General features: G+C 41.3%; 2 protein-coding genes across 3 annotated transcripts; both read right to left on the bottom strand.

The window, feature by feature from the left end:
* Positions 1 to 146: 146 nt before the first annotated feature.
* Positions 147 to 14,996, bottom strand: ccnt2a (cyclin T2a). Of its 2 annotated transcripts, XM_080785442.1 has the most exons (10): positions 14,830 to 14,996; positions 12,173 to 12,254; positions 11,934 to 12,062; positions 11,577 to 11,637; positions 10,765 to 10,827; positions 9,968 to 10,013; positions 7,129 to 7,292; positions 4,754 to 4,824; positions 2,614 to 3,889; positions 147 to 1,418 (listed from the first exon to the last, which is right to left on the bottom strand). In XM_080785442.1, the coding sequence occupies exons 1-10, from the start codon at positions 14,985 to 14,987 to the stop codon at positions 1,339 to 1,341; spliced, it is 2,130 nt and encodes a 709-aa protein (XP_080641568.1). In that variant the 5' UTR covers positions 14,988 to 14,996; the 3' UTR covers positions 147 to 1,338. The 2 variants fall into 2 exon arrangements, 1 of the variants encoding a protein (XP_080641568.1); XR_013965495.1 differs by lacking the exons at positions 147 to 1,418; positions 2,614 to 3,889; positions 4,754 to 4,824 and having other exon boundaries at positions 7,152 to 7,292; positions 9,581 to 10,013.
* A 3,736-nt stretch (positions 14,997 to 18,732) lies between these two features.
* On the bottom strand, positions 18,733 to 27,035 carry acmsd (aminocarboxymuconate semialdehyde decarboxylase; the record flags this gene model as incomplete). Its single annotated transcript, XM_080785530.1, has 10 exons — positions 18,733 to 18,857; positions 19,336 to 19,434; positions 20,445 to 20,617; positions 21,081 to 21,176; positions 21,544 to 21,637; positions 21,958 to 22,194; positions 23,125 to 23,174; positions 23,496 to 23,592; positions 24,582 to 24,626; positions 26,979 to 27,035. The coding sequence occupies 10 exons, from the start codon at positions 27,033 to 27,035 to the stop codon at positions 18,795 to 18,797; spliced, it is 1,011 nt and encodes a 336-aa protein (XP_080641656.1). The 3' UTR covers positions 18,733 to 18,794.
* Positions 27,036 to 27,901: the final 866 nt, after the last annotated feature.

Genomic DNA, 27,901 nt, shown 5'->3' with positions numbered 1-27,901 from the left:
CCAGTTGGTTTCAATTCCAATTACATTTTCCTAAAAATGACATCATGAATATCAAACACACGGTACTGTAACTCGAAATGCAGGAAAACTATAGGCTTTGTGAAACAGTCAGGGAATGTAGGAAATAAGTAAAAACAAAACTCAAAAACACTGGTATGCTGCTTTAAGGTGTTTTTGCAGGTTTCAAACAATAATTATCAGTACAAACTGCATTGCTGACAATGCGACATTGATGAGTCTGTTTTCGATGTGCCTGGATTCCTGGAAGGGCAAGGCTCCCTTCATGACTGGATAATTTTTTCCAATGGGGGGGGGGGGGGTACAAATATATGGCACCTCCTTGCGGGTGTCAAAATCAACTTCAGGGCCTAAGAAGCACACACCACTGGAATGCTGCAGCCAGTCACCTGATGATGGCTGGTGCCTTGCCTACATCAACAAGTTACAATTGTCTTTTTAAGTCTTTCTTTATAGGTATATAGACATCTTGTTATACGTATAAGCAGCTCCAAACCTGAGTATTCATGTTACAGCTTTTTTCTTTAAACATACAAAAACGTATGTACATTTATCTCCACTTTCTGTAAACAGTGAGTCAGCGCTCTGCTTTTAAATCCCTTTGATGATTGAAAACATGCACATCATACATACAGTATTGAAGTATATATATAAAAAAAAAGAATGCAGAGAGGGAGAAAATAAATCACTAAGAGAAGAGATTAAACTTCAACTAAAAAGAAAATATCTGCTACCATTGACTGTAAAGGGAAAGCCAGCAAAACAGAACAGTTGACGGTTTGGCTCCATACAACGCTGGATACTAGCTTCCTTGGTACAGTTGGAGAAGCGCTACTCAATTAAATAACTATTTAAAAAAAGGGGAGGGGGGGGGGGGGGGAGAAATTGCACCATTCCATGTCTTTTCGGTATTGATCCCCAAAAATACAAAATTACAAGCTCACGCTCACCCACACACACACAGATGTCTAGACCCATTTGTAGACTATGGAGAACAAAGCAGCAATTTGACAAATAGTAGACAGGACTGAGAATCACTGCCAAGAGATCTGACGATCAGGAAGCATTATATTTACTTTCTTTTTTAAATCTGTTCTCTCCCAGAAACGGAGAATACTTTTAGTGTCATTTTTTTTTAAATCTTTCTAAATAACTTTTTTTTTCATCGTCTCAGACTTTCAATAAAATGGGATTATCATGATTATTATTTTCTCGAGTTACTTTCCAGGTCACTTTAACAGGGAAGTGCTCTTGTCCAGAGTCTTGACAGCGCGTTTGTTGACGTAGCAGAGGTCACATGATCATTGAGTGGCGTGAGACTCAGTGTCTCTGATCTGTCACTTCGTGTGTAGACTCACTGGGAGGAGGCGGCGGGTACTGCTGAGAGGATCGCAGCCCACCTGGGGTGTGACAGGAGGGGAGAAAGAAGAGATAAGGCGGAGGGAGGTGGTTAGCCATAGAGCTGAGAGACCGACGTGACACTCTGCAGTACACGACAGATGCAGGGAGGAAGGGAGCAGCAAAGAGGAATGTGAAGTACAGTGGTGGAAAGTAACCAAGTACATTTACTTCACTTTTATTGCCACGCCAGGTGGCAGCAAAGTGTAGCCAACCTTAGCATGTTGAGCAGCCCCCAGACCACCGCTGTAACCATGGGCTTTCATTAGCTCACGCCGTTTACCTTTCGCCAGAAACGTTTACGTCCCGAGCGATGCGAGACAAAATCACAAATGACATCCGAACTTTGGATGTATGGCGATCACCATGGACACATTGGACAGTGCTCGTATTTGAAAATCCTACTTTGAACAGAAGTCTAGGGGGCCATGTGCAACGATCCCATAGCTGGGGGTGACGGAGGCATTGCTTCGTAACAGGACCAATGTTAAAAGCTGATATTCGGCATAGCCACTTCATATGGTGTAAGGGAGAGTACGAATATGTTCGTACCTAGCAGATAACGTCCCATAGCTGGGGGATACGAACATATTCGTACTTCGCAGAGAAATAATGAAGTACTGTACAATTTTGAGGTATTTGTACTTTACTTGAGTATTTCCAATGCTTTTACTCTACTACATTTCAGAGGCAAATATTGTACTTTTCTTTTTCTCCACTACATTTATTTGACATCTTCAGTTACTAGATACTTTGTAGATATTGACTATTACAAAACATACACCAATGACTTCAGCCCTATATCCATTTCGGCCATTTGAAAATAGCTGATCTACAAGCTCACAATGTGTTGCATTGTGAGCTTGTAGATGATTTGATAACTGAAATGGGACATTCTGCACAATGAGCACTTTTACTTTTGGTACTTTAAGTACCTTTTCAGGTACTTACCGGTACTTTACATTTGTACTTTACACAAGTACATTTTGAATTCCCGACTTAATTGTAACAAAGTATGTCTCTACGTCCAGTATTATTAATACTAGTAAATTATTAAAATGAATAAAGGCGTTTTTTAGAATGGGCCATAGGGCTACATGGTTAAGTAAAACAATGGAGTACCACTGCCGATGTGACACACTACAGTACAGGAGAGGGGCAGGGAGGAAGAAAGCAGGAAAGAGGAATGTGAAGTACCTGTGGAGCTGGCGCTACCCTTGGAGCTTTTGCCCACTTTCGACGAGGCAGAGAGGTGGTGGTTGTGGCTCGCCTCGGTGTATGGCCTCTTGCGGGATGAGGAGGAAGTGTTCAACCCGGGCGGGGGAGCAAAGGCGGTCAAACCTTCCATACCAGCCAGGCCAAGGGGACTGCGGAGTAGCCCCGCTCCACCGGTGCCGAGTACCTCTGGGCCTCCTCGCCCGTTTCCGCTGTGCACGTGGGGGTGGGCGTGAGTGTGCTTGTGGTGACGATGTATGCCGTGCTCCGATCCCCGGTGCAGTTTGTCCTTGCTCACCAGTGGACTGGAATGTTTACCTTTACTGTTGTTGTTGTTGTTAGCCGCAGCACCTTCGTCGGATGAGCTGTGGCGCTCGGATGATGAAAGCTTGATCTTCATCTTTAGGTCCTCCTTGCCTGGCTGCCCACTTCTGTCAAACTGGGAGCCGCCGAGGGCGGGGGCAGGGAGGCGGACCTTCAGCGACCCGGCCCCCTTGTCTCGTTTATCACCATGGTGACGCCTGTCTTGCCCCAATGATGGGACCTTCATTTTCAGAGGGCTGCTGGTGCTGCCGCCCCCATAAACATGCTGAGATGATGTCTGGTTTGGCTGCAAATGTTTTCTATGGTCTACTTGGCCAACGGAGGAGGATGCATAGGAGGAGAAATCTCCCCTCGGATCACACTCTGTCGGTGCTCCGTGCTGCTCTTGCTTGCGTTTCTGTCCAGCGGCAGCCAGCTCCGTACCGTGTTTCTCCCTATACTTGTCCAGGGACAGCTTCTGAGCACTGGCAGTTGCTGGCGGAGGAGGGTAGGAAGGCTGAAGTGGCTGTTGGTGCTTGGTCCCTCCACCCGCTCCGGCTCCTTTGTGTTCGTGTTTTACGGGGTTGAAGTCTACGGTTTTGTCAGTCCTGTACGGTAGTTGCATAAGTGTAGAAGACGAAGAGGTGGATGTTTGTGAGGACAGTGCTGGCCCTTGAGGGAGGTCAAGGGGTTCCTGCTTCAAAGTGGTGGAGGTATAGCCTTCTTGGTGGCTTTGGGGCCAGTCGCCGGGGAGGCCGTACGACGACATCGAGTCCAGAGAGTGGCCAGGCACGGCCATGGGAAAGGAGGAGCCTGCTTTGGAGAAGGTTGGGTTGGATGATGAAACTCCCGTAAGAGAGTCACCCAAGGAATGGTCGAGCATTGAAGGACAGGTGAAGGCGTTATCTGCAGTTTGGCTGCTTTCGGTCTTGGGCTTCTTGGCAGCTTGCGTTGCCTAGAAAAGGAGAGGGAGATCATTTATGCTTTATTTTGAGACAGACTGTTGAGCTTTCCACTCCAGCCCAATTTAATTTAGTTAGTTTAACGTCGACTCTTTATCTGCATCATGTCACACACTTTCACACGTCTTTCAAGCAGAATACAGTGTCAGTTAAATTCTGTTCAAATTGTGTGGACCAATGCTGCACCAATAGAGTGTGTGTGTGTGTGTGTGTGTGTGTGTGTATATATTGGGAGGTTTTCCCAATGGAGTGCCGTGATTTTTATATATTTTTCCAGTTTTTCATGTGTTTATGAGGAGACAGTAGTTCATTAGACCCATTGCTGTGGTTGTTCCCTTTGTACTTCGCCACAGTGGATCAGGCAAACTTAACACCTTAATTGCCCGGGGTTATTTAATCCATTAAATTATAGCGCCCAGTCGATTTATAGCAACGGAGCACTTTTACCAACGGTCCGGATGTTGTTCCGGACGGCGATCGACAACAATGGGAGGTAAGAATAAATCTATCGCGACTAGCGACTGGACAGCGGAGGGCCGTCTAACACTGGATCTTTTTTTATAATTAGAACTTAATCATGGGCGATGGGGTGTTAATGAACTGATGTGAGTGTCCACATATACGACATTTTAACAAATACTGTACACTTCTTTTTTTTATTAAACATTCTTCCTTCTTCGTCCCATAATACCCGATGATCATGTTTTAAGGTTGGAAAGAAAATCATGGCACTCCATCTTTAAAGAAGCATCAATGCAACACACACACACACACACACACACACACACACACACACACACACACACACACACAGTCTTCGCTCTTCTATGCATTGAAATGGAAGAGGAATAGAATACCCTCCAGTTTCGTATCCTTTTTAATCTGCTGGGCGTCTTCTCCAGAATCTGCAGGAATTCATGCGTCAGCTCTACAGGTGTGAGACACAGAACATCTTTACTGCTCATGTTACACTGGTGACGTGACGTCATTCAATCATTTGTAACCATTTGAAAATAAATATGTAAGCTTTTATCCTATGAAAATGCTTGTTTACAAAGTTATACAATATTACATTGGACTAATATGCTTTAATTATTATTTGAGGCACACAGTGCATGCAAAGTGAGTATTGTTGTCGGTCTACAGTATGGAACATCTCTTACATCACCCGACTCTACGAGTAAACATAAAACATAATTTCATGCATCTGTACAGAACAGAGGTCTATGGATTGGAACACCGCAAAAGCACAGTGTTTTCTGCTTGATTGTATACTTAAGACAGAGGTAACCTCCCACTCCTGGGGAAACAGAAGTAACTTCTGAATCTGATGTTCATGTTCAGGTGGATGGAAATGTAAATAATACAATTTACACTGTTGTGCCTGCCTCATGCGTAAATTAGCCTATTCTCCTTTTGTAGGTGGTCTTCACAGAATGGGAAGATGAGACTCCCAAATTAATATCGTTATCATTAATGATGTCATTTCACTCACCCTCTATGAATCCAAATGTTAGTTTTTATGTAGCAAAAACACCTGATCGGTGAATAATCGCGGGATCCGTAGTTATTATCTTATAACTGCAATCTGCACATCTCCAGCGTACAGAAATGCCTTGCACACACTGCACGACTTTCAAAGTCTTCACACTGCTGTGCAGTTCACACTACTCCTATTTAAATGTAAATAAAAGTAAAGAGGCTTTTTCTAAAATGCTCAATGATCAGCATAATCTAGTTTTAAACATGTGTTATGATCAGTGTTGTGACTAACACCCTTACATCGCGTTACGTTACATAACGTAACTACTATTTGCAGTAACTTGTAACCTAACGCTTTACATTTCCCCATTCCATAATGGCCTTATAGTTATTGTGCGAGCATTACCCGCGTTATGGCGTTATTATGTCAACTTATGTGATCAGTGAAAAGTCTCGCAGCTCCGTGAGTCTATCATACAGGCGTCTGTGCTGCATGACTGCAGTGCAGAGACTAGAGAGCGCTCTGTGTTGACAGTTTCGTTTGTGCAGTCATACTAGCCTCTCAGCCCACATGGCTTGATACACCTTAACATGATAAAAGCACGTCGCAGAAGAGGTCATTGATTGGCTAACGTAGGGCCAGATTTCAGGGTAAGCCAATCAGAGACAGTCTACAGGGTGGGCGGGCTTACTGCCTGTTGTAAACAGTAACACATTTAGTCACAGACACACAAACCCTTGTAACACATACATAGATACTAGTATACTACACAGACAGAAATCGCCGGTAGAACGAACATCATAATACACCCGATCTGGATGGTGGTGTCGTTTCTGACGAGGGTAGCAACTAGTTAGCATGGGAGCTAACATTAGTTTAACTCTGGTCCATATCGTTAGAAGCCAAGGAGTCCTCCTTAATAACACTGGTACTTTCCATCCGTTCCCCAACCCTCACACTCGATGCTGCGTTTACACGGGCAGACACAGACGAATGGGAATATCATTTGGAGTAGGCCGAGCAGCTGTACACGTCTGTTTGCATCAACATGTTGCTGACTTCACAATGAATGATACTGTATCGTTGCGTCTGCCCGTGTTTAATGTTCAGGGTTTCACTGTCCACATCAGGCAGACCAGTCAAAACTATGCACTTCCCAAAACTTACAAGACATGCCAGCCACCACCTATAAGTTCAAACACACCTCTAGTATATTTCTTTCCCAAGCTATCTCATTCAACTTTCATTTATTTTATTCCATAGTCTTAGTTTTTCTCTAATAATGTAGTTTTTATTTGTTTTCTCATGTTCCCCTTGAAAAGCGTCTTTAAGTACTCAGAGAAGCATTATATAAATAATAATATTATCACTATTATTATTACTACTTTTTTAATTGCCTATGCTTATGTAGTCAGTGGTCACTATTCATTGATTCACTCGTATCCAAATCCATTCGAAAAAAGCTCACTGATGATCAGGTCAAATAGGCCTATTGATATGCAATTAATTGAGATTAATTCATCACAAAAAACCTTCTTTTAAATAGTTTTTTATATTATTATTTTTAAAAGTAAAGTAAAGTAACAAATTACTTTTTTAGATAAGTAATGATAACTATAATTCCTTACTTTTTAAAAGTAACTTCCCCAACACTGGTTATGATTGGATGCCAATTTCAACAATAGCCCACCCCCATTATAATATACTGAGACAGTGTACACTATATTATAAATTATTTATAAATCTCACCGTCCAGCAGCTCCAGGGTGACAGAGTTGTCCACATACTCCCACCAGTGTTTCCTATCAGTAGAGACGGGGATCTCCCAGTTGGACCACTTACACGCCAGGTGGATGCACACGCAGGCTATCACCGTGGGCTTATACTGCAGGCAGAAGGTTGTGAGGTGCAGACTGTGGTCAGGGAGGGTGGGTCACACATGGGGAGAAAAAAAAGGAAAAAACAGCACAGGGAGCAGACAACGTTAATCCAACAGTCAGCTTACATAGAAAGAACACACAAAAGCAACACGCTAGATAAGGCTACAACAGCTAAGACATTTTGTGGTTGGTGAAGCTAGATGCAAAAGCAAAGTCAGTGACACACTGAACCATAAGGTAAACCTGCATCATTTGACAAATAAAGGGAGAAGAAGGTCTATTCATACTCTAGTTCTAGGTGATATGGTGATTGGTGACCACCAAAAAGTACATATCATGCAGCGCTTCTCCGCTCACCCAAACACTATCTGTTTTTTTACTAACTACCATTCCGGTGGTCACCTTATGAGTTATCACCTAAAGCTGGAGTATGAATAGGCCTTTAAACTCTGTACAGTGGGAAGTGGTTCCTTGAAGTTCTGCATTATAGGTAACACACACACACACACACACACACACACACACACACACACACACACACACACAAGTACACATCCTATCATTTGATTTAGGCGTATGCGTGCTACCACTGTGAAAGAGCAAAGGGTCATGCAAAAAATAGATCAGGGTTAGAGTCACATTACAACAACAAAATGGCTACCATCCAAGTGTTTACCACAGACATACAGAAGTACCCATATACAACTACTACAATGACACTTTCATCACTTATGGGGTTTCTTTTCAAGGTGGAAGGGAAGCACATTCACCTTGAGCCAGCCTGACAAATGAAAATTACAAGCTATCCCTTTTTTTGTTGGCAGAAAGTCAATTAAACATAACTCTCAGTCATCCAGGCACATTCATTATTAGATACTTATATTGCTACATGATGCTATAGATTTGCAGGGCAAGTCTGGTCCATGTTGGGACTACAAGCTCAGCAGCATGCTGCAAGATTTATACACAAAATACATTTCAGAAAAAGACATCTGGATGGTAACCATGAATACTTTGATAATGTACAATGTCTGGAGTCTGACATTCGACAGTCAGTCACACGAACATTTACAGGTGTTTGGCTGCTCTTGACTTTAGAACTGATTCAAATACACTTATCTTAAAAAAAAATTGAAAATAGTTTCTCTGACATAACAGTCTCTGGTTCCTGAATTCCTCCCGCAGGATAAAAAAAAATAAAGTTGCGATTCCATCAAGCCTTTTCAAAAATAGGAAGCGAATGTTCATTAATCCGTTTCCAGATAAAATGTGATTCTTGGGAAATCAGTTCAGGAAATAAGCAGTAGGTGGCGGTATTTTTGCCAGTAAGGTGAGACGCAAATTATTTAACATTAATTTACTTTTTTACTCTCTTTTACTAGGCTATACAAAAATATTATACACGGACTGCCTGGTTGGCGATTGAGCTGCAAGTCCTGCAAGACAGAGACTTTCAATCAATCTGTTAAATAAATAGGCGTGTGTTGACTTGACAGGGACTGGTTAGGTTCCGCTTTCAAGCACAGGGATGAAGGACCCCTCTGACTTTTGTGAATAGACACAATGACTGAGTTTACATTTTGACTGTGTCTCTCCTCATCTGTTCAGAGGAGTTCTAAGTCTAACTTCCATGTTCAACACCAATACTAACCGGGGGACAGCAAGAGCCTGCAGACAGCAGAGGTTTCAAAAACAGCGCTGCTAGGATGAAAATCCACATTTTGAGTCGTTTCCATGCGCAAAAACCTAAATGCCCTAAACCAGGGCTTGATGGAAAGGCACTTACTGCTTCAATGAACTAAATTATACCTTGAAATATGCAAGCTGGGCACAAATCCCATAATGCTGCTCAGTCAGGGTCCAGACATTGTACCTTGCATTAACAGATTTTCAAATTTGAGACAAAAGGTTATTTATTAAAACATTAAAACCGATCCCTTTCTAGACACGGCTACTTTAAACAAACCCTTTAAGGACCCAGTTTAATGCTAATAGCCATCAATGCATCTAGTCATTGGTCAATAATATGCAATAAATAAATATTGATTGTTTAGAGACGATTTTGGAATTTAAGTTAGTCTCAACCACAGGTCCTTAATGGGTCACTGTAAAAGAGAAAAAAAGAGAAGAATCTCTAGTCTGCGTTGTCATCTCATGGACTAAATTAATGCACAAATCTGAATCTGAGTTTCGGAATGGTCTGTACGTTAAAACAGGCAAATACTAAGAAAAAAAATGTCGAGCCATTTAATGTATTTAGCACAAATATGGAAAACAAAAAAAACAAAAACAAAAAAACAAAAACAAAGTATGGTACTTACCGGAAAGACCTCTACGAAATGTTTACATCTGTGTAATCTTTAGCTGCTATTCAGGCTACCAAAGTGTCTGTTCTTTTAGACATATGCACTTTCGCAACCGAGCAAACGTGTAGGTTTCAAGCGCACCACTACACTTCACATCTTGCATTCAACCCATCTGTGCCAACACGTGGTCCCTTGTACAATACACCGCACTGCAACCGAGGCCGGTAACGCTACAAGCCACCCTGTCCCACCCTGCTGGGACAGGAGCTCGGGGGAGAGGAGGCAAGCGTCCCAATAGCCATCAGTGCAAGTAGGGCCCGTTGGACACTGAAAGGGTACCCTGCATTACAGGAAGCTATGGTGTGCAGTCACAGTGCAACAAAGGAGGTTCAGGATAACAACCTGTTGGTAGCCATGAAATAGGAAGTCTGTGCCAGATCCTTGCTTGCTGTGAGGGAACAGAGACATAAGACAGAAACAGAAAGAAAAAACATTGTTACTATTTTTGGCCCATTAGTGAGGTTTAAACTTAAAGGAGCTGAATTGATGCCTTTTGATAACTTTTCTACAGTATTGAACCAATACCAAGACTGAAAATATCCAGTTTATACTGCATCAAGGACACTTGGAAAACTGGGACAGCTGCACAGACTAAGCCTCCTAATATGATGCCAAAACAATGGGATTGGCCATGGGTAATGGGTATGGGAATGTGTTTACTTTAATCAAGGACTAAATCTATTGTAGATATTCTAATTGAGCTCAATAACTTCACAAGCAGACAAAAATGTAACTAAAAAAGCTAAATGTAATGCAAGTGTATCAACAGGGACCACTAAATATCATACAATTATACCTTATTATTATTAGTAGTAGTATTATACCTATACCTTGTAGTCATAAGTTACAAATTCAATAATAAATAAAATAAATCTAGGAAACAACACATCATTTCTAATCGTGAGACAAAAAAAAATCCTTTTACCAATCTAATCACAATGTAAATTCAGCCCTGTACTGTCAATCTGTGACAGGGAACGCTTCAATGAAAAGCTGCTAACGGGACAATGGACTCGAAAGGTCATGGGTGGTTATGTAAACATTACATTGGCAGGTATTTCACCCCCCCTCCCCACCCATATCTAAAGGTGGGACAGACAAGAGCAGAGGGCACAAAGAGCAAAGAAGGAATCCTCTACCTCGCACTAGCTGGGAACATTTCACCACATCAGTGTGTGGGTGATCAATAGTAATTTCAAAGCCTGGAACAAAATACATGACAGGTGAGTTCAACACAGACACAGTTCGGAGGTGACATGTCATTCTGTGAACAAGTAAATGAGCGCAACTTCAACTTTTACATCACCATGGCATGTACAGATCATCAACCCTGATTCAAATGAGAAGTTACGTTTTCTATGCTCAGTGTCAAAGAAACAAAACAAAAAGCCATGGTGAAACTATTGATAATTAGTAAATTACATTAAGTAACACAGTCTAAGAGGGATGTTTCCATGCTTAAAATAAACTATATTTTCACATAGTTGGTTGACAACTGGCAAAAGAATATTTTGTCATAGTGACTACAACTTAGAACATGAATTTGTGGGGATTCCTCTGGAAATTCCTCTGCAGCTATTTGAATTAGCATGTTTAGATTTAATTCTAGAAGATTAAATTGTCAGTGCTGAGAGAAAATGACATGTCACCTTTACATAATTCACTCAAGATATGTACTCAGAAAAGTAACCCAAATAGCAATTCATAATATACGGTAACCTTTGACCATGAAAAGGCTGCAATGGATAAATCAGAGGTCAGTAATAACACAATCGATATAGCCAATACACAGTAAAATCCTAGCGTTGGTGTAACTCTGGGAGAGTCCATTCGTACAATCTCAGAGTTAAATTAACGCAGAGGATATTACAGTTAAGTATTATGATTATCAGAAGCAAAGCACTACCTTGCTCTCTTTCTCAAGCCATCCACTCCAGTCACCGTTACTTACCGAGGGTCTGCAGCACTATGGTTTCAAGTATCACCAGCTCTTGAGCTTGCTGGAGGTATGCCTGAAGTTTGATAGACAGTCATTACATAACAATTGTAATGAGTCTATTGATCAAACGCCCTAACAGCTGATTTCAAACTGGCAAAACTCCAAACGGAGTGTGTGTGCCAGTGGTGATAGGCGCAGGTGTTTAATTGGTACACACCCAAAACAGGCCAGCTATGTCCTTTAGACAAAGCAAGGGAAATCTACAAGGCCAGTTAGACATAGGCAAAGCATGACCACTGAGAGAACCAGATACATACAGGGGAGAGAAAAAGAAAAAAAACTACAATACCCAGATCTACCTGAACTTACATTACTTTTAGTGTCTAGCGGCTGTTCCTGGGGGTTTAGACAAGCATGTGCAACTTTAATCACATGTTCGAGTTTCCGAGGTTGCTCTTCCACTTTTGCAGCCAGGAATAAGGTAGTTGGAGAAAGTGTCTGCAACAAAACAAACAGAGGCACTTTACAGACATGGCCACATCCGACCTGGTTACGGTTCCAAGCCACAATGTGTAAACTGCAACAATAATGTATCTAAGAATACTTACATTTCTGTGGAATTTGGTGAAAGAGTGGTGCATATAAAATCTATGCATGTAAACAATAGCTGTATTTATTGTTAATTGAGAGCTGAAGGAGCAGTAAAGGAAAAGGCATTAGGAACAATAATTCACCAAGGTTAGTTAACAATTGAGTGGATCTGAAAGTACCATTAGAGGACCCCCAAGCAGTCTTTGAAGGCAGAGCTGCTAACTCCCACTCAATCAGTGTGAGACACTCAAATGTAGGGATTTGACCATTTTGAATAATTTGTGATGCAGTCTGTCTTCTCTATCAGACCTTTATGGAATTCAATGTCGATATGACCAATAGGAGTCACCATCCCTACGGTTACAATGACTCCTACTGTCACTACTGCTTCCCAAATTTTCCTACCCGATTTCGCACCAGTGAGGGGAGGGATTGGCTAGCCCACACCATGCCCGCCGCAGTCAGCACACACAAAGTCAAGGCAGACAGCTGTGGAACGCGAAGCCCAACGGAACTGACAAATTAAAAACTTCTGCGAAAATTCACAACTAGCCTACTACTTTGGTGTTGAAACTTCAAATTTCTCTATTATAAACTTTCATGACAGTAGCCTACAAATAAAATGTATTAAACGGCTGTACTAAATTATACTAAATTGGTCAATATAAGTAAAATAATATAGCCTTTCCATTGGAGTATCTTTTTTCCAAGAAGAATACAGCCAGTAGCATATTAAGTTATGTAATACTAATAACTAAAACATTATAGTGGCTATAGGCAATTATGGGAAATGTACACCAACTCATTTACCTCAGAGGATGTTTTCATTGTGGATCAAATCATAAATGGTCTATGGCCTAATCTAATGGAATAAATGAATGAGTTTTGACGATTCGACTAATTGTAACTATAGGGCCGTCGCCTTGCCCCCCCACCCCACCCGGTGCGAAATCGGGTAGGAAGAACGGGGAAGCGTCACTACTCCATTATACTCCAGTCCATGTAATACCTAAGTGATGAATACTAGTTCATTGCAAACATTCATAGACATATTCATGTTTAAATAAAATTATTAAAGATGGCTCTTTAATTGCGTCAGTCATCAAATAAATGTCTGTATTTTTAGCTTTTTAATGGATCATAATTTAATCATTAAATTATAACATTTACTCATAATTCTCCCATGCTAGTAAAGCCTGATAAAGTATCCAACTCCCTGTTAAAATGCACAAGCATACAGGAAATTACATCTAATCTGTTAAAGTTTCTGTGGTAGTAGGACCCCCAAATTAATCACACCCACGGCATTATACAGGCATACAGACATTATATCATTAATGTGGGTTAGATTATGGGTGCGTTCGGAAATCACACTGAGCGCACTGGTGTGCCCTCTTGTCGTTTGTTTATTCGGTGCACTGTAAGTCATTCGAAACTTTAGTGCGCCCCCGGTTGTGTGCCGAGTGCCCGCCCTGACCGACCCTACTCAGAAGTTTTGGTTGTTAGTGTGAGTGCGTCACTGCGGTGCTGTTCGTAAATAAGCCACACTCCACGCTCTATGACGTCACCGCCCAGTGCACTAAAAAAAAACGGAGCATATTCCCGGTGCACATATCCAAACACACCCACCCAGTGTAGCATACCATTACCAGCTGTACACGGTTGGGGTATTATTAGGCTACAACTGTACAGTATATATATATTGAAGTGTCTATTTGTACGTCTCTAAATGTTTTGATGAATTGACCATGGTGGACCCTCTTGTAAACAAGTGTAATGCTTAATTGGGTCGTCCACTCACAGTTATCAGTCTTTGTATTGAGTTTGTGCTTGAAATGTACTGTATTTCTGCAAACTGTTAATAAATATTTCAATCAATCAAAAAAATATGGTGGCGACTACGTGAGACATCCAAATCTCACTCCAAGGTTGGCAGACAATGTATGATGGGCTTCCAAGGGCCCCCACAAAATGAGTACGTTTTTCTATTTGACTGTGTAGAATAGATGTTAGCCCAATGAGGACGGTAATGCATATCAATTACTATTCAAATCAGTTCATAATAGGTTGGTTTCACGTCTCCACTATCATTCCACATGCAACCCCGCCCCTCCCCACACACACACACACACACACACACGGGAAGTCCCCTGGCATGAAAATGTTTGAGACTCACTGATTTACAAGCAGCTCATACAAATCATCATGACAGGTATGCAGCTTGTGAACATTATCATAAATGACAGGTGAGCAGAATTTAACTGGCTAGCAAGAAGCAACTTCACGGAAGCGTGATTTATTTTTAGATACAAATCTAGTGTTGCAAATTGCGGCTAATTTCTTTTCAGACTTCGTCGTACGGCGGTGTCGTGTGTCGTTGCAAATCTACAAGCTCACAGCGCGTCACGGTTGAGACGCATTGAGAGCTTGTACATCTGCTATATATTTCGATAACAAGATAGCGAGTAGCGACGCTGCTGCTTTACTTGACTTGATAAACCGTTACTTGCCATTAACATCAACACCTAGCAAATACACAGGTCAATAAATGGCTGAGATAAAACAACCATAATTGTAGGTTTTGTTTAAAATTATCGCGACGCCGTTGACGGGCCGAGTGACTGGGCGCCATCATGTCGAATGCTTTTCCCCCCCGTTTGTTTACAAAGGATACACGTTGAGTCTCTGGCCCATGTCTTGGACGAGGTTCGCCGCCTGTTGCCGGTATGAAAGCTCACGGTCCGGTTCGACTCCGGAGGACCGAGATGGCGTGTTTTCCAGCTGCTCCCGGGTGAAATACCATTTAGTCGAGGAACCCCGGCACGCCGCCATTGCTGTCCAGCATTCAGTCAGGAGGAGCAGCAGCGACAACAGCGGATGTGATGTCAGCGTCGCGCACAGTGTTGCCAGATTGTGTGAGGCAGAGCCTTGATAGATGTCTCTGGTGTGAGAGAAACAAGCAATATGAAAACGAGTCCAAAAGCTAGTCGCAATTTATTTTTTAAATAATGGGATGAATCTAGCTCTCGTATCGATTCTGACATGAGAGTCTATGGGTAATGAAGGATATAGAGTAGTCTATATCCTTCATTACCCATGTGGGTCTTCGACCCCCCCCTCTCGGACCTAGAATTGAACATGCAATGCAGGTGAAAGGCGCTGTCTCCGTTGTTCCCCTTGTCTTTGTTTCCCCCATATTATTATTGTTATTATTTTATTAACTGTATATTGTTTACAGTACACTCTGAGTTAAATGAACACTGCATGGCTTTTGGCCATTACATTACATGTAGACTGGGGTCCCAGTCCAGAGATGAAAATCATAATGAAATGGCCTAGGCTAATTTCTATCAATTTAATTTGGGGGTCCTTGAAATTAAAATTGCTGAGAATGGGACCCCTGGTTCTGTAACCCCAGGTTCTATGTCCCCCGGAATCCCCGCTCAACCAAAAAGAGGTTCTACAGTATGTTCCCCACTAAAAAAAGGTTCTATGTTCCCAGTCATGAGACTGTGATGCTCAACCATAGGAGGTTGCTGTGGACATAAATATGTCTATGGCAGTGGACACTGGACAGTTCAGATGTCTGCCTACCAGTGACATCATCGATAGGGCATGTCATTATGGAAGGCATTATTCGCATGCTAATACAAATTTATATATTTGATTGATTGAATAGTTTATTAGACAGAGATGTAAAAAACGAAAACAGTAGAGTCAAACATTTAGTCCAAAAGGGATGGCACACAAAAAATCCTTGTTTCCATTTCGGCCCTATGCAATCAATTCATAGACATGATATGAAGAATAACGACAAAATTCAGTATCATCACAGGAAAAACACAATGTACAATGTTGGATCACTTACAGTAGGCCTGTTTTAAAAGTAGGCCTACTGTAAGTGATCTGTTTTGAGGGAGGGGGTCAGTACAGTAGCCTCGCGTTGCGATACTAATGTACCACTGCGCTATCCGCCTCGGGGCATATGCATATGCAATAGGGGTGGGTGAAGTGTGGCTGCGCCAGGCTAGGGGGTCAGGGCATCCCACGCTTTGGTGGCAGTGCTGTAGGCCTAGAAGGATAATTTCACATATTTGTTTTGAAAGTGGGTGGTACCAGATCTTTGTTCTCACTCCCATATTGGTTCAGCGGACATACATTACAACAAATATAATATAAATATTTCATATTCTTGCCATCTGGATTTTACCATTCAAGTGTAGCTTTATTAGCCAGCTTCAACAAAATATCTATGAAGCAGAGATGGTCGCTTGTAAAACAAGAAATGATCACATGTGATATTTGTCTTTATTTAGTAACAAACTCTCAACTGGCCGGTCTCAATCATAACATTACGTTACATAACATTGGGTGGTGTCTCTAAGGATTTCTGTCACATGCTTCCTGTTACATGTGACCTGAGCACCCTATTAGTTGGCCGGGTCCTGGCTTTGGTCTGATCCCTTTTACCCCAACACCAAATATCTTCGCAGAAAATAAACATTCTACATGTAGTTTTATCTTTTATTATTGCTGAATATTCCCTCCCAGGAATATGCAAGCTATAAGGTTCATGTGAAATCTGGTTTTGCTTCAAAATCGAGATTTTTTGGGTGGTATTTGAGACAAAATTAAGATTTTTAGATAGTATTTGTGACATGCTCTTACATGTACCGTATGTGCAAGTGAAATGTTGAGGTAGACTCCATCAGGGCGTGCTAATAATATCCAAGTGAAGGTATAATGTTATTACTCAAAAGAATCATGCACACCATAATAAAACCATTTACATTCATATGCAACCTCTCATTCAGAAATGGTGTCTTCCCAAACCAAATGAAAAAAGCTAAGGTTATCCCAGTCTTCAAAACAGGAAACAAACAACACTTGACATGAACATGTTCTGCGCAGGGGAGGACATCCAGCAGCTCATGATGGTCTTAACAACAGAAATGAATAAATACAAACTCTGGTTCGATAGAAATAAATTATCCTTAAATTTAAGTAAAACAAAATGTATGGTATTCGGAAACCGCCAATTGCAAATGGATATCCAGTTGATTATAGATAATAATAAAATAGAAAGAGTTTATGAAAACAAATTATTGGGAGTGATCCTAGACCATAGGCTCTGCTGGAGACCCCATATCAAATATGTGGGGAACAAGATGGCAAAGAGCATCTCAGTTATAAATAGGGCAAAGCACCTTCTCAACCCCAGCTCATTGCACACGCTGTACTGCACAATGATCCTACTCTACCTGAACTACTGCTCTGAGGTATGGGGAAACACCTACCAATCAACCATAAATCCACTGATTATATTACAAAAGAGAGCACTAAGAGTAATAAACAATGCAGGATACTGGGACCACACACACCCACTGTTCATACAATCACACCTCCTGAAGTTCACAGATATGGTCAATGTAAAAATTCTACAAATCATGTACAAAGCAAGATATAAACAACTACCGGTAAATGTACAGGACAAATGTCTAGATAAGGAAGGGGGATACAACCTAAAAGGACCACTTAACTTCAAGAAACCTGTGATGCGCACAAACTTAAAAACAAGGAGCATCTCCTCTTACGGAGTCACACTGTGGAATGAACTAAAGCACTGGAAACATAAACCAATTCAAAACTAGAGTAAAAAAAACTATCTTCGATAAATACAGAAGCGAAGAGCACTAATGACATTACAAAAGGGGAACTATGACGGACTGTACTATATAATTATATATTCTTATTACTATAGTATACCATACATTATGAAATATATAAGTTATTAATATTATTAGTATTATATATTTTATTACATATTATTGGTAGACCACTATTGGTAAACCACACCACATATTATGTATATATAATATATTATATGCTGCATGTGTGTTATATATTATATATATATATATATATATTATACCATTATTATTATTGTTGTTATTGTTGCTACTGTCATTATTATTATTATTTACAGTTGTTATTAGTATATATATGTGTGTGTGTGTATGTATATATGTACATATATATATGTATATATGAATGTGTGTAGATAAATGTACATACATAAGGACAGCATGTATGTATGCACTGTTAAGCAGGCACGGTCTGCTACACGTGCACAAATGGACTCCAGGGGTAGGGCCCGACAAGCCTATGGCTTCTCCCTAACCCTTTTTCGGAACGGACAGGACCTATGGACACTATAAAAAACATAAAAAAAGAAAAGAAAAAATGAAAATGTAAATGAAAAATGTTGGAATCTGTGTGCAATGTATGAATGTATGTCCTTCCGAAAATAAACCGAACTGAACTGAACACTATGGCGTAAAATAAAAAATGTATTGTCAATGGGAATAATTTTTGTAATTTTTGTAGCACGAAGTTTGTGGACGGACACTAAAAGCTGCATAGGAGCTCCTCAAAATGACTGCATGCTTTGGCCTGGAGCACCGACAGAAGAAATGAGTTGAGTAAAATGTTTTATTTAATACAGTAATATTGGAATTATAACAAAAAAAGACTTATATCAGGCTTATAAGATAGCCCACTTTAAGAACATATTCTATTTGAAATTGACATTATATGTGAAACATTTTGAAATCCAGCTTGGCTGTTATGATATTTATATTACTCAAATTGTTCTCTGTTGAGCCCCAAAAACTCCAATGCGTTCCCGGCGAGTAGTTTATCCTGTAAAGCAAAAGTGCACAGGGCATAATTCATACAGGTTTTCAGTTTAACTGAGAACATAAAAGCCTATGAAATAACATACATGTACTTTATTCATAAGGAAAGTACAGTATGGAACCTTATGTATAGGCCTTTTGAGGGTTATCCAAGAAAATCAGCCACTTTCAACCTAGCGTCTCTATTTTGGGTATGCCAATGATGCCACTATACAAGTATACAGTAGGGACATTTTCAAATTACCGATTTACAATGGCAACAAGCTTGTAGATGAGGTATTTAATCACAAAGTACAGTACAGTATAGGGCTTAAGTGGTTGATCTTCACTGATATAGGGCACCTCAATCAGGGCATAGTATTGTACAGTAAATACTATAGAGCCTGTATTATTACCTACATGTTGGGATTTTAAGAAGACAAATATATGCTATTAGTGTTGAGTCTATTTGCTTTCATCGTATTTCCAAACAATTACTGTACCTTCATGGTCTCGTCAAACTCATCCATGGACTCAATCAATGATCCAGGCTGTAGTTCACCCAAGGGGAATGGGTAATCTGTTCCCAGCATTACTTTATCCTAAATACAGAATAATATAATAATAATTTAATTTAGCAGTAGGCCTACATAATGTTAATCTTTTAATCTTCGTAATATCGCAATATATGTCTTGTCCTGGTTAATGACTTAAATCTTATCTTACACTTTCAAAAGTGTTCAGAAAATAATCAAAAGAAAAGAGCCGATCTACAAGCCCACGTGTCGCGATATGACACGTTGTGTGCTTGTAGTGCTTGTTGATTGCGACCATATGGTCACAGTTTACTATGAAAACCCGTTGGTTCGTCACGCCTCGATATATGGTCATGCCCCGTGACATCACGCCACATGACATCACGCTTCCATATATGGTCACGTCTCGTGAAATCATGCCTCGTGAGTCGTGACACGTCACGCCACCATATATGGTCTCCATATGTGAAGATCACGACACTGACCTCATCAAACCCTGGATAGCTATACATGGAGATGACCGGACATCACCAATATCTGCATATATGGAGCCGGCCAGCAACTCTACATCTGACCTTAGATCTCCATATATGGAGCTGACCTGTTCTGACATTCCATATGTTGATCCTTCCCCATCCATCCTTCCTCTTCGATGTCTCCCTTTTGACTGATACCTGTCCATTCAAACTCTAGACAGGCCCGTCTAGAGCCCATCTAGAGCCCGGCAGCCGGCGAAAACTAGATTGAGTTCTCATCAGGCCCGAAAATGAAGGTACGGCCTTACCTGGGCCCTCATCAAACACTGTACCCTCAAGACACTGCCCCCGTTGGCACCCTTAGATCTCGATGCTGACCTGTACTGACCTTCCATATGTTGATCTGACCCCCCCATGCCAAAGCGCCAGCGCTCGACCAGCAGTCTGACGTCACCCAGGCGGATGTGTGTAACCTACTAAAGGTCACAAGGTGTAACCTACTAAAGGTCACATACTAAAGGTATCAAGGTATTTGGTAGGCCTATTAATTGCCTTATAGACCTTTTATATGGCATGGTTAAAAAAAAACAATCAGCTCACTTTTCCAATAATGTCAATGAGCAGCTTAAGGGCAACGGGGTCATGAACTAGAGAGTCAGTGTAGAAAGAGCCAAGGTATTTCCGTGGGCTGATCTTATTGTCCACAGCACACAAGTCAGGACGAACTTTGTGTCCGTGTTCAATTCTGCCTATGGTGAATGGGAAAGAACCTCCTGTGAACAGACAAATAAACAAGCATCAGGCATCACATACACAGTATGTGTACATTTAACTCTACGTCAATTTGATTACATTTGTACTGTATACTCTCAGACTTACAAATGGATAAATTATTGTATTGCCAATAAACCAATTCAGACCCGATTAGAAACCTCTATGATAGAATATATCAAATGTAGGTTTTAAGAGTTATCTTGGCAATTTGTTAGATTTCATTATTTTCCAATAGATCATAAAATACTACATACTATATTGATAATGCAACTGAAATTATTTTGTCCAGCAACAAGCATGGAATTTTTAATATTGTTAAATTTGTCAAGTCAAATCACAGAACACCCCTTCTCTCTTAACAGTGTGAGAGAGTGCCCACCTTTCTTCACCCTTTGAAAATGAAAATTGTCCTTTTGTGACTTTATGGATTCTTTGGTCTATACAGTAGGCTATATACTATACCTCCATGAGCAAAGCAGACCTTTAGTTTCGGAAATCTCTCAAAAACACCTCCAAATATCATCGAACAAATGGCCATGGTCGTCTCTGAGGGCATACCTTGAAACACAAAATGCAATAATTGTTTTTACTCTGCTGCATCTACAATATGGTGACGATTTAAGTTTGTTGACTATGGCTCATGCCATTAAGCAATTTGTGCAAGAAGGCCTTACTGCTAAAATACTTCTGACCTTCTCGCTGTTTTAGTGGGCAGTTTCAAGAAACTGAATGGGTAATCTGGTTTACAAATGATCCTTCTCCATTTCTCTAATTATGCAGCGTAAATAAAACATGAATCCCATTCCCAACACATGCTCCAGTCTAGGAAATGTTATTGTATCGGGGCCTATTGGGTATTGTATTGCACATCGACTGGTCTTGGCGACATATTCGATACCTGCTCTTCCCTCTCCCCTTTACTCACCCACCAGCCAGGGCAGCCAATACTTAGCCATCCTCCCATCTGTCTGCATGTCCCAGGGGTGGACGAATAAGGAACAGTTCAGCTCCTCTGCTGCCTGTACAGAAGACACATTGTACATAACAGTACATAGTACACACAAACTGGTATAACCAAGGTTAGGGATCACTTAGGGCTGTTCCATGAGCAAGAATGCCCTCTGTATACACAGAGGAATGGAATAAGAGCATAGAACAAGCACATTAAGTACAGTGCAGCCTATTACAGTATCTACAGTACCTTCAAAACCTCCAGGCACATTTCTTTTTAGACATCATTCATCTCAGTGCATTATTACCACCCTGTGCTCTGTGGGGGGAGGGGGGCCTTAGAGGAAGTATACAGTACAGTATATAATTACAGAATATAATATCTTACAGCATAGACAGGGTGGAGTTCAGGGGCGTTGAGTTCCCAGTCATTGATATGGGAGCCAATCTGCACACCAGGGAAGCCCAGCTCCTTCACACAGCGCCTCATCTCCTGCACAGCCAGGTCAGGGGCCTGCATGGGCAGGGTGCCAAGACCCACAAATCTCCTGGGGTGGCTACGCACTGTCTGGGCCAAGTCATCGTTCAGTAGGACACAGAGATCCAGGGTGTCCTGGGGTTTAGCCTGTAATCAGATCATATACTAGAAATACTGTGTCGCGTTGTATTCCTCCACATGTGAGTCCAGACTTATATAGTCTAGATATATAATTGGAATTTAATGGACATGTCTTGTGAGGTCACAGTGATCCTGACCTTTTACCACCTACTTCTAGCTAGTGAAAGTGGAAAACTGCCAAATGTCATGACATTCCCTTTCCCTCCAGACGTTCCTGAAATATCACGTTGATATCACAATGTTGGTACAAAAACATAATGCCTTTGGCCATGGCTGTCAGCCATGGAGGCATAAAACCAAAAAACTAGTCAATGATCTAATGCGGAGAGGGGGGAAAAATTCATGAAACACAGGTGAATTAGTAAAGAACTCAAATCATGTGGATCTCAAGATCAACATTGGAGTGGTGTGTCTTTGCGTCAGACTTCATGTGACCAGCCCTGCTGTCACAGGCTGGTCACATGAAGTCTGAGATCCACGTTTTCAGTCCACATTCAGTTGTCTTTGTGCCCTTGTGTCCGGGTAGCTCAGTCGGTAGAGCTCTAGCCTTTGGAAAACAAGGTTATGGGTTCGATCCTGGGCACCACCGACGCAGCACATGAGTAGCACGGCTTGGCTTGGGTGTGGCAAGTTCTGCGGTAAGTACTGGTAGCTGATGGTATGTGTGGTGCTCCACCTCAGCATCCATCTCCCAGGGGTCTAGTGCATTGTATACAAGCCCCATTGACATGAGTACTTCATCAGCCTACTATATGCTGGTGTGCAAAATGTATATTATAGCAGTTTGCAAAATTAGCTCCAGATACACAGGCAGCCAGACACTCACACAGACAGACTGACCCTCTATAGGGCTCACCTCTTGCTGAGCAACGTCATACAAACTAACATAACAAACAAACAAGTCAACTTTGCAGACTGGAATGTACGTGGCCTTACCCAGTAACTGAACATCACAGGAACAGTGGAAAGCGCTTGAACTGTAACCCCTGGATGCAAAAAGAAACATTTGTATATTTTTGTACAAAAGGCTGTAGTGTTTGAAGCATTGTTGTCAATGCATTCTTTTTTCACTTTATTTGAGCGGATCCCAAAAGGCAGAGAAGGAGATAGCATAGAGAGACAGGAAGACATTATTGTCCATATGTAGCATTGTAGCAGTGTAGCCCTGACTGAATTCCAGCAGCCTAATATCTCCCTTGGCCTTGGCTTGACCAAGAGAGGATTCTCCTTTGGGTTAGCGCTAGATGTTTGTTTTCCCATGCAGGAGACCCTGGGTTCAGATTTGAGGTGTCACTGGTCACACCTACCATATTGATCCATATCCTGTATCCGTGCGTTTGCATCCCAGCAGTTTTCTTGTATCACTCTGAAAAGTTTTCCATCCTTCATCATCTGTGCTTCACCCTGAAATAAGAGACATCTGTGACGCCATACACATAGACTACTGTAGATACAGTGGTAAAAGCCTGCAAGTACAGGCCATTTGCTCAATGAAATAAAAGAGGAAAGAACCTTTTTATCATTTCAGTATGGCAAATTGCAAGCCATAAGCTTCCATGGCCACATGATGGCAGCAGAAGGCTGATTCATGTTTCTCTGACACTAGAGAATAATAAATTGCCACCTTAAAAATAATTCAGTTTAATCTGCTATTAAAAAGTAGGTAGGTAAAACCTGTATCTAGATAAGGCCTCAAGGCTCATATAATTACACATACAAGTAGCACAGGAAAGATCCAACCATATTCACAAGTGCACTTGCTCAAAGACACTAGTGTGTCTTTGAGCAAAGGCTGCCTAGATCAAAATCTGGATCAGGTTTTTATCAGTATCAGGACTTCGTAATGCCCAGGTCTTTGTGTCAGAGGCTATTTTTACTGCAGTCGTGCTGTGGGTCATGTATATATATATATATGTCCTTATGCTTAGATAGATCATGCCAAAACTCCAGTGACTGATGGAAAAAGTTGCACTGCCTCAGCAGATGCCTGAGCACACTTGTATTGCTTGTGTTCTGTTCTGTTGCAGCCCATCTCGGAGTGAATCATTGCACTGATCCAGTAACTGCATGCTGTCCTGCAGCTGTTCCCACAGCGAGACCCAGGCTGACAAGTGAGGTGAAGCTATGCTACCTGCTGTGTTCTGCTCACGTAGCACGCGCGTCATGCAATTGCATCATGCATGCATGTGCAAATGCTTGCATCAGCGTGCCTGGCACGTACAAATGGATGTGACGCAATATAACACCGCACACACACACACACACACACACACACACACACACACACACACACACACACACACACACACACACACACACACACACACACACATGCATTTACATCTATGCATTTTACACGCAATGTTAAATAAAGTGATCAAGACTTACTGTACCTTGCAATGATGGTGAAGCTGAACAAACCCACCATACCCATACCTCTGAAACACACACAACCAGATATGTAGTTTGAACAAAAGTAGGCCTACAGGGTTTTATTTAGTCTATTGGACTACAGCTTAGATTTAAAACATGCTTTAGTATTCGTTGAAGCCTTATATCCCATAGGGGACGAAGAGGACTAAGTAAGTTAGTAAACTTTAACACAGCTGTTTACAGTGTTTAGATTAGAAGAACATGGGCAATTGGTCATCTATTCTAGACCTATCTCCATTTAACCAAATTCCAAATTCAACATAATGCATAATAATATAATGCATGCAGGACATGCAACAAATTTCCTAAGGCAATTGGACCCAGTATTTTGTAGTCAAGTCATGAATTAACCACTAGATTAGCCCAATATTTCTGAACAACGAGTATTACTCATGAGGCTATATGATTGCATGCCTTTCATTCTGTGGTATACAGACCCATATTCATTTAGGGATAATTCATCCATACCTACAGCCTACTGATCAGGGAACTTGAGAGAGGAGGTTTAATGTTCATCCTTAAGAACTACCAGTATCTATATTCTATAATCCCAGTCTTAGCAGGAAAGAGATCTGAATGTGTTGAAATATGGACTGGTATGCATACAGATGAGCCCTCAAATCATTTGTATGTGTGCAATGCGGTCGGTGAATCCCCATCTCATTATCCTCACAGATTATTATAACCATGCACTTTGTTTGTAGTCTAGAAGAATGCAAAGTAGATTGTATAGTCCTGTACCTTCAATGGAACTAATGGAGCTGCTAGTTTATTAAACTAGAGGTTTGGGCCGCTACGCGGCCATCACGTCTAGAGTGGTTGTGGGACTAACGGGTCATCGGGTTCTCTTTCTCAATTTGTGGGTTGGAACCCCCAGGGGGTCCTAATAGGATTTTGGGGGGGTCCCCAAATCCATTTAATACTTTATTAGACAGAAATGCAAACAGCACGAGTACAGTCGTACACTTGGTCTTAAAGGATAACCCCAAAAAGTCCTGTTTCCATTGAGGTCCTATGCATTCAGATGACAGATGATACATACATTACTGCATCAAAAGTCATCAACAAACTATACTATGAAAACTGATCAAACATTGGCCAAATTGCCAACTTATATAAGGTTGAAAATAGGTTGGTTGATCTAAGTTGTGAGCTTGTAGATCTGCTATTTTCACAATATTTATCTGTGGAACTGAACTCCTACAATTCCAAGTGCCTATCAGGGTGGGCGTTCCCCAGTTCAAATATGATTCTTTTGGGGGATCGTGGCCTGAAAAGGTTGAGAACCACTATAACACTGGCAATAGCAGGTATAGTAGTAGTTAGTAGTTAGTTCTAAATGTTTGCTTTGGAGAATGTGCTTGATGATCACACTCCATCCTTCCTTCACAAATGGAACAAAAAGAATGTTCAAGACAAAAATAAAACGATGTCTTCTTCATACAGTATAGGATTTGCCTCAGTCACTAAGACTAGATTTCGATTACAGTTTTGAAAGAAAAGATTTGAACAGTTCTGAATGGAGGCAGTTTAGAAAAGCTAAACTGTCAAATAAGTTATTAATTTATGCTTATTAAGCATAAATTACCATATTCTAATGATTAGAATTAGTAGCTCATTAGTATAAAATAGATTAGAATCTATTATAGCTCAGTACTCAGTGTCCATGGCCATGTAATCAAGGTGGATTGGCCCAGTGGTTTTGCCCAGGGGTCCTTGAGAGGGGTGCATGGCGTACCCAGCCAAATTTGTTTAATGTCACTATAATTCAATCAAATTCACTTGAAATTATTAATGTTTTTGGGGGTCTCTGGCATACAAAATAAAAGTCTTGGCCTGCATGGGGGCGAGGGAACAAGACAAACTCTCTCTCCACTCCACCAGTGAATTTGGCCAATCATTAGCTAAATCCTTGCATTCATATTGACACAGACAGTGGAACAGACGCGACAGCACAGCAAGGTTGGTGCCAGTCACTGATTAAAGTTTAACCAGCCAGAGAGAACACAGATTTATGGGGTGGACCGACCGTGGTCTATCCAACTTCTCTCTGACACGCAATGGGAAATTACATTACAGTTTCTTGCCATTGACACAAGTTTATCCAACAAGGTGTATGCTAATGTTGTTGTTAACGTGATAATAACACAGTGAAGAATGCATGCATATAGGCCTATACCACAGGGTTTAACAAAATTAATATCTTATCTTAATCAAGATTATTGCATGGTTTGATGGCAGATAGCTGCCATATAAGACTGATTGTGTGCGTATTTACACACGTTGACTCATCAGGCCGTCAAGTTTAGCAATAACTTTAGGTGCACTTTTTGGGGATATTCTCTTCCAGTGCCTACCTGCTTCAAATCGGGCCATTCCTTTGGTAAAATATGATTATGTATATCAATCTTCATCTTGCTGATCTCCTTTATCGGCTTCAAGTAAACGTTGATTCTGTTACTGGTGTTTTACAAAGTGTGTCAAAACAGCTTTACAATCGTGTAGTAGGTTGTTCCCCGCCCAGCCACCCTTCCCCCGGGCACGAACCAATGAACTGACCTGATGCAAATACACCTTCAACCTGATCATGTAGGCTATTCGTCCATGCTCGCTGTCTCCACCAGGCCAAAGGCATGGGGAGAGAGTATGTCCGTGTTTGTGCATGTGTGTGTGTGTGTGTGTGTGTGATGATCAGCTAATCTCTGGCACCGTTGGCTTGATCGCAGTGAAACTATGTGTACACACACTCGCTGGATGCCACAGCTGAACCTCTGCCCCAAATTGTTCACATCGGCCCGTAATAGTGCCACCAGGAGGCCGATTTTTGCAAAACACATTTTTTAACATGCAGTACACTGCAGATTTTAGATTAAAACGAAACAGGTCTTTCAGATTTTTCATACTCCATCCTGATTGGCTATAAGATTATCTTCCAAAGTTTGCAGGAGTGCTTCGTTTTCAACAAAATACCTCAAATTATGAACACAGCGTGCAATTCATGTGACATTTTGTAAGCACATTCCCACGAGGCCAAGAAAGAAATGTCACTTGAAATTTTGCAAATCAGCCTCATGGTGGCGCTATAACAGGCCGATTTAACTTTAACTGCACAGATTTGTGTAAAACTTTGTATGAGCACTCCCTATAGGTCTGTAGAGACTATGGAAAACCCTTTTCCCCTGCATTTTTCACATCTGGCTTTTATAGCGCCACCAGGAGGTGGACTTATGTAAAACACATTGATATTACACCTTCAGATTTTGTGGCCCCTTTTGAATAA

The sequence above is a fragment of the Protomyctophum bolini genome (genome assembly GCF_963924005.1).
Source record: "Protomyctophum bolini genome assembly, chromosome: 16".
In the NCBI taxonomy this organism is placed as follows: Eukaryota; Metazoa; Chordata; class Actinopteri; order Myctophiformes; family Myctophidae; genus Protomyctophum; species Protomyctophum bolini.
The sequence above is the reverse complement of the archived record's forward strand: the minus strand, read 5'-3'. Positions and strand labels throughout refer to the sequence as shown.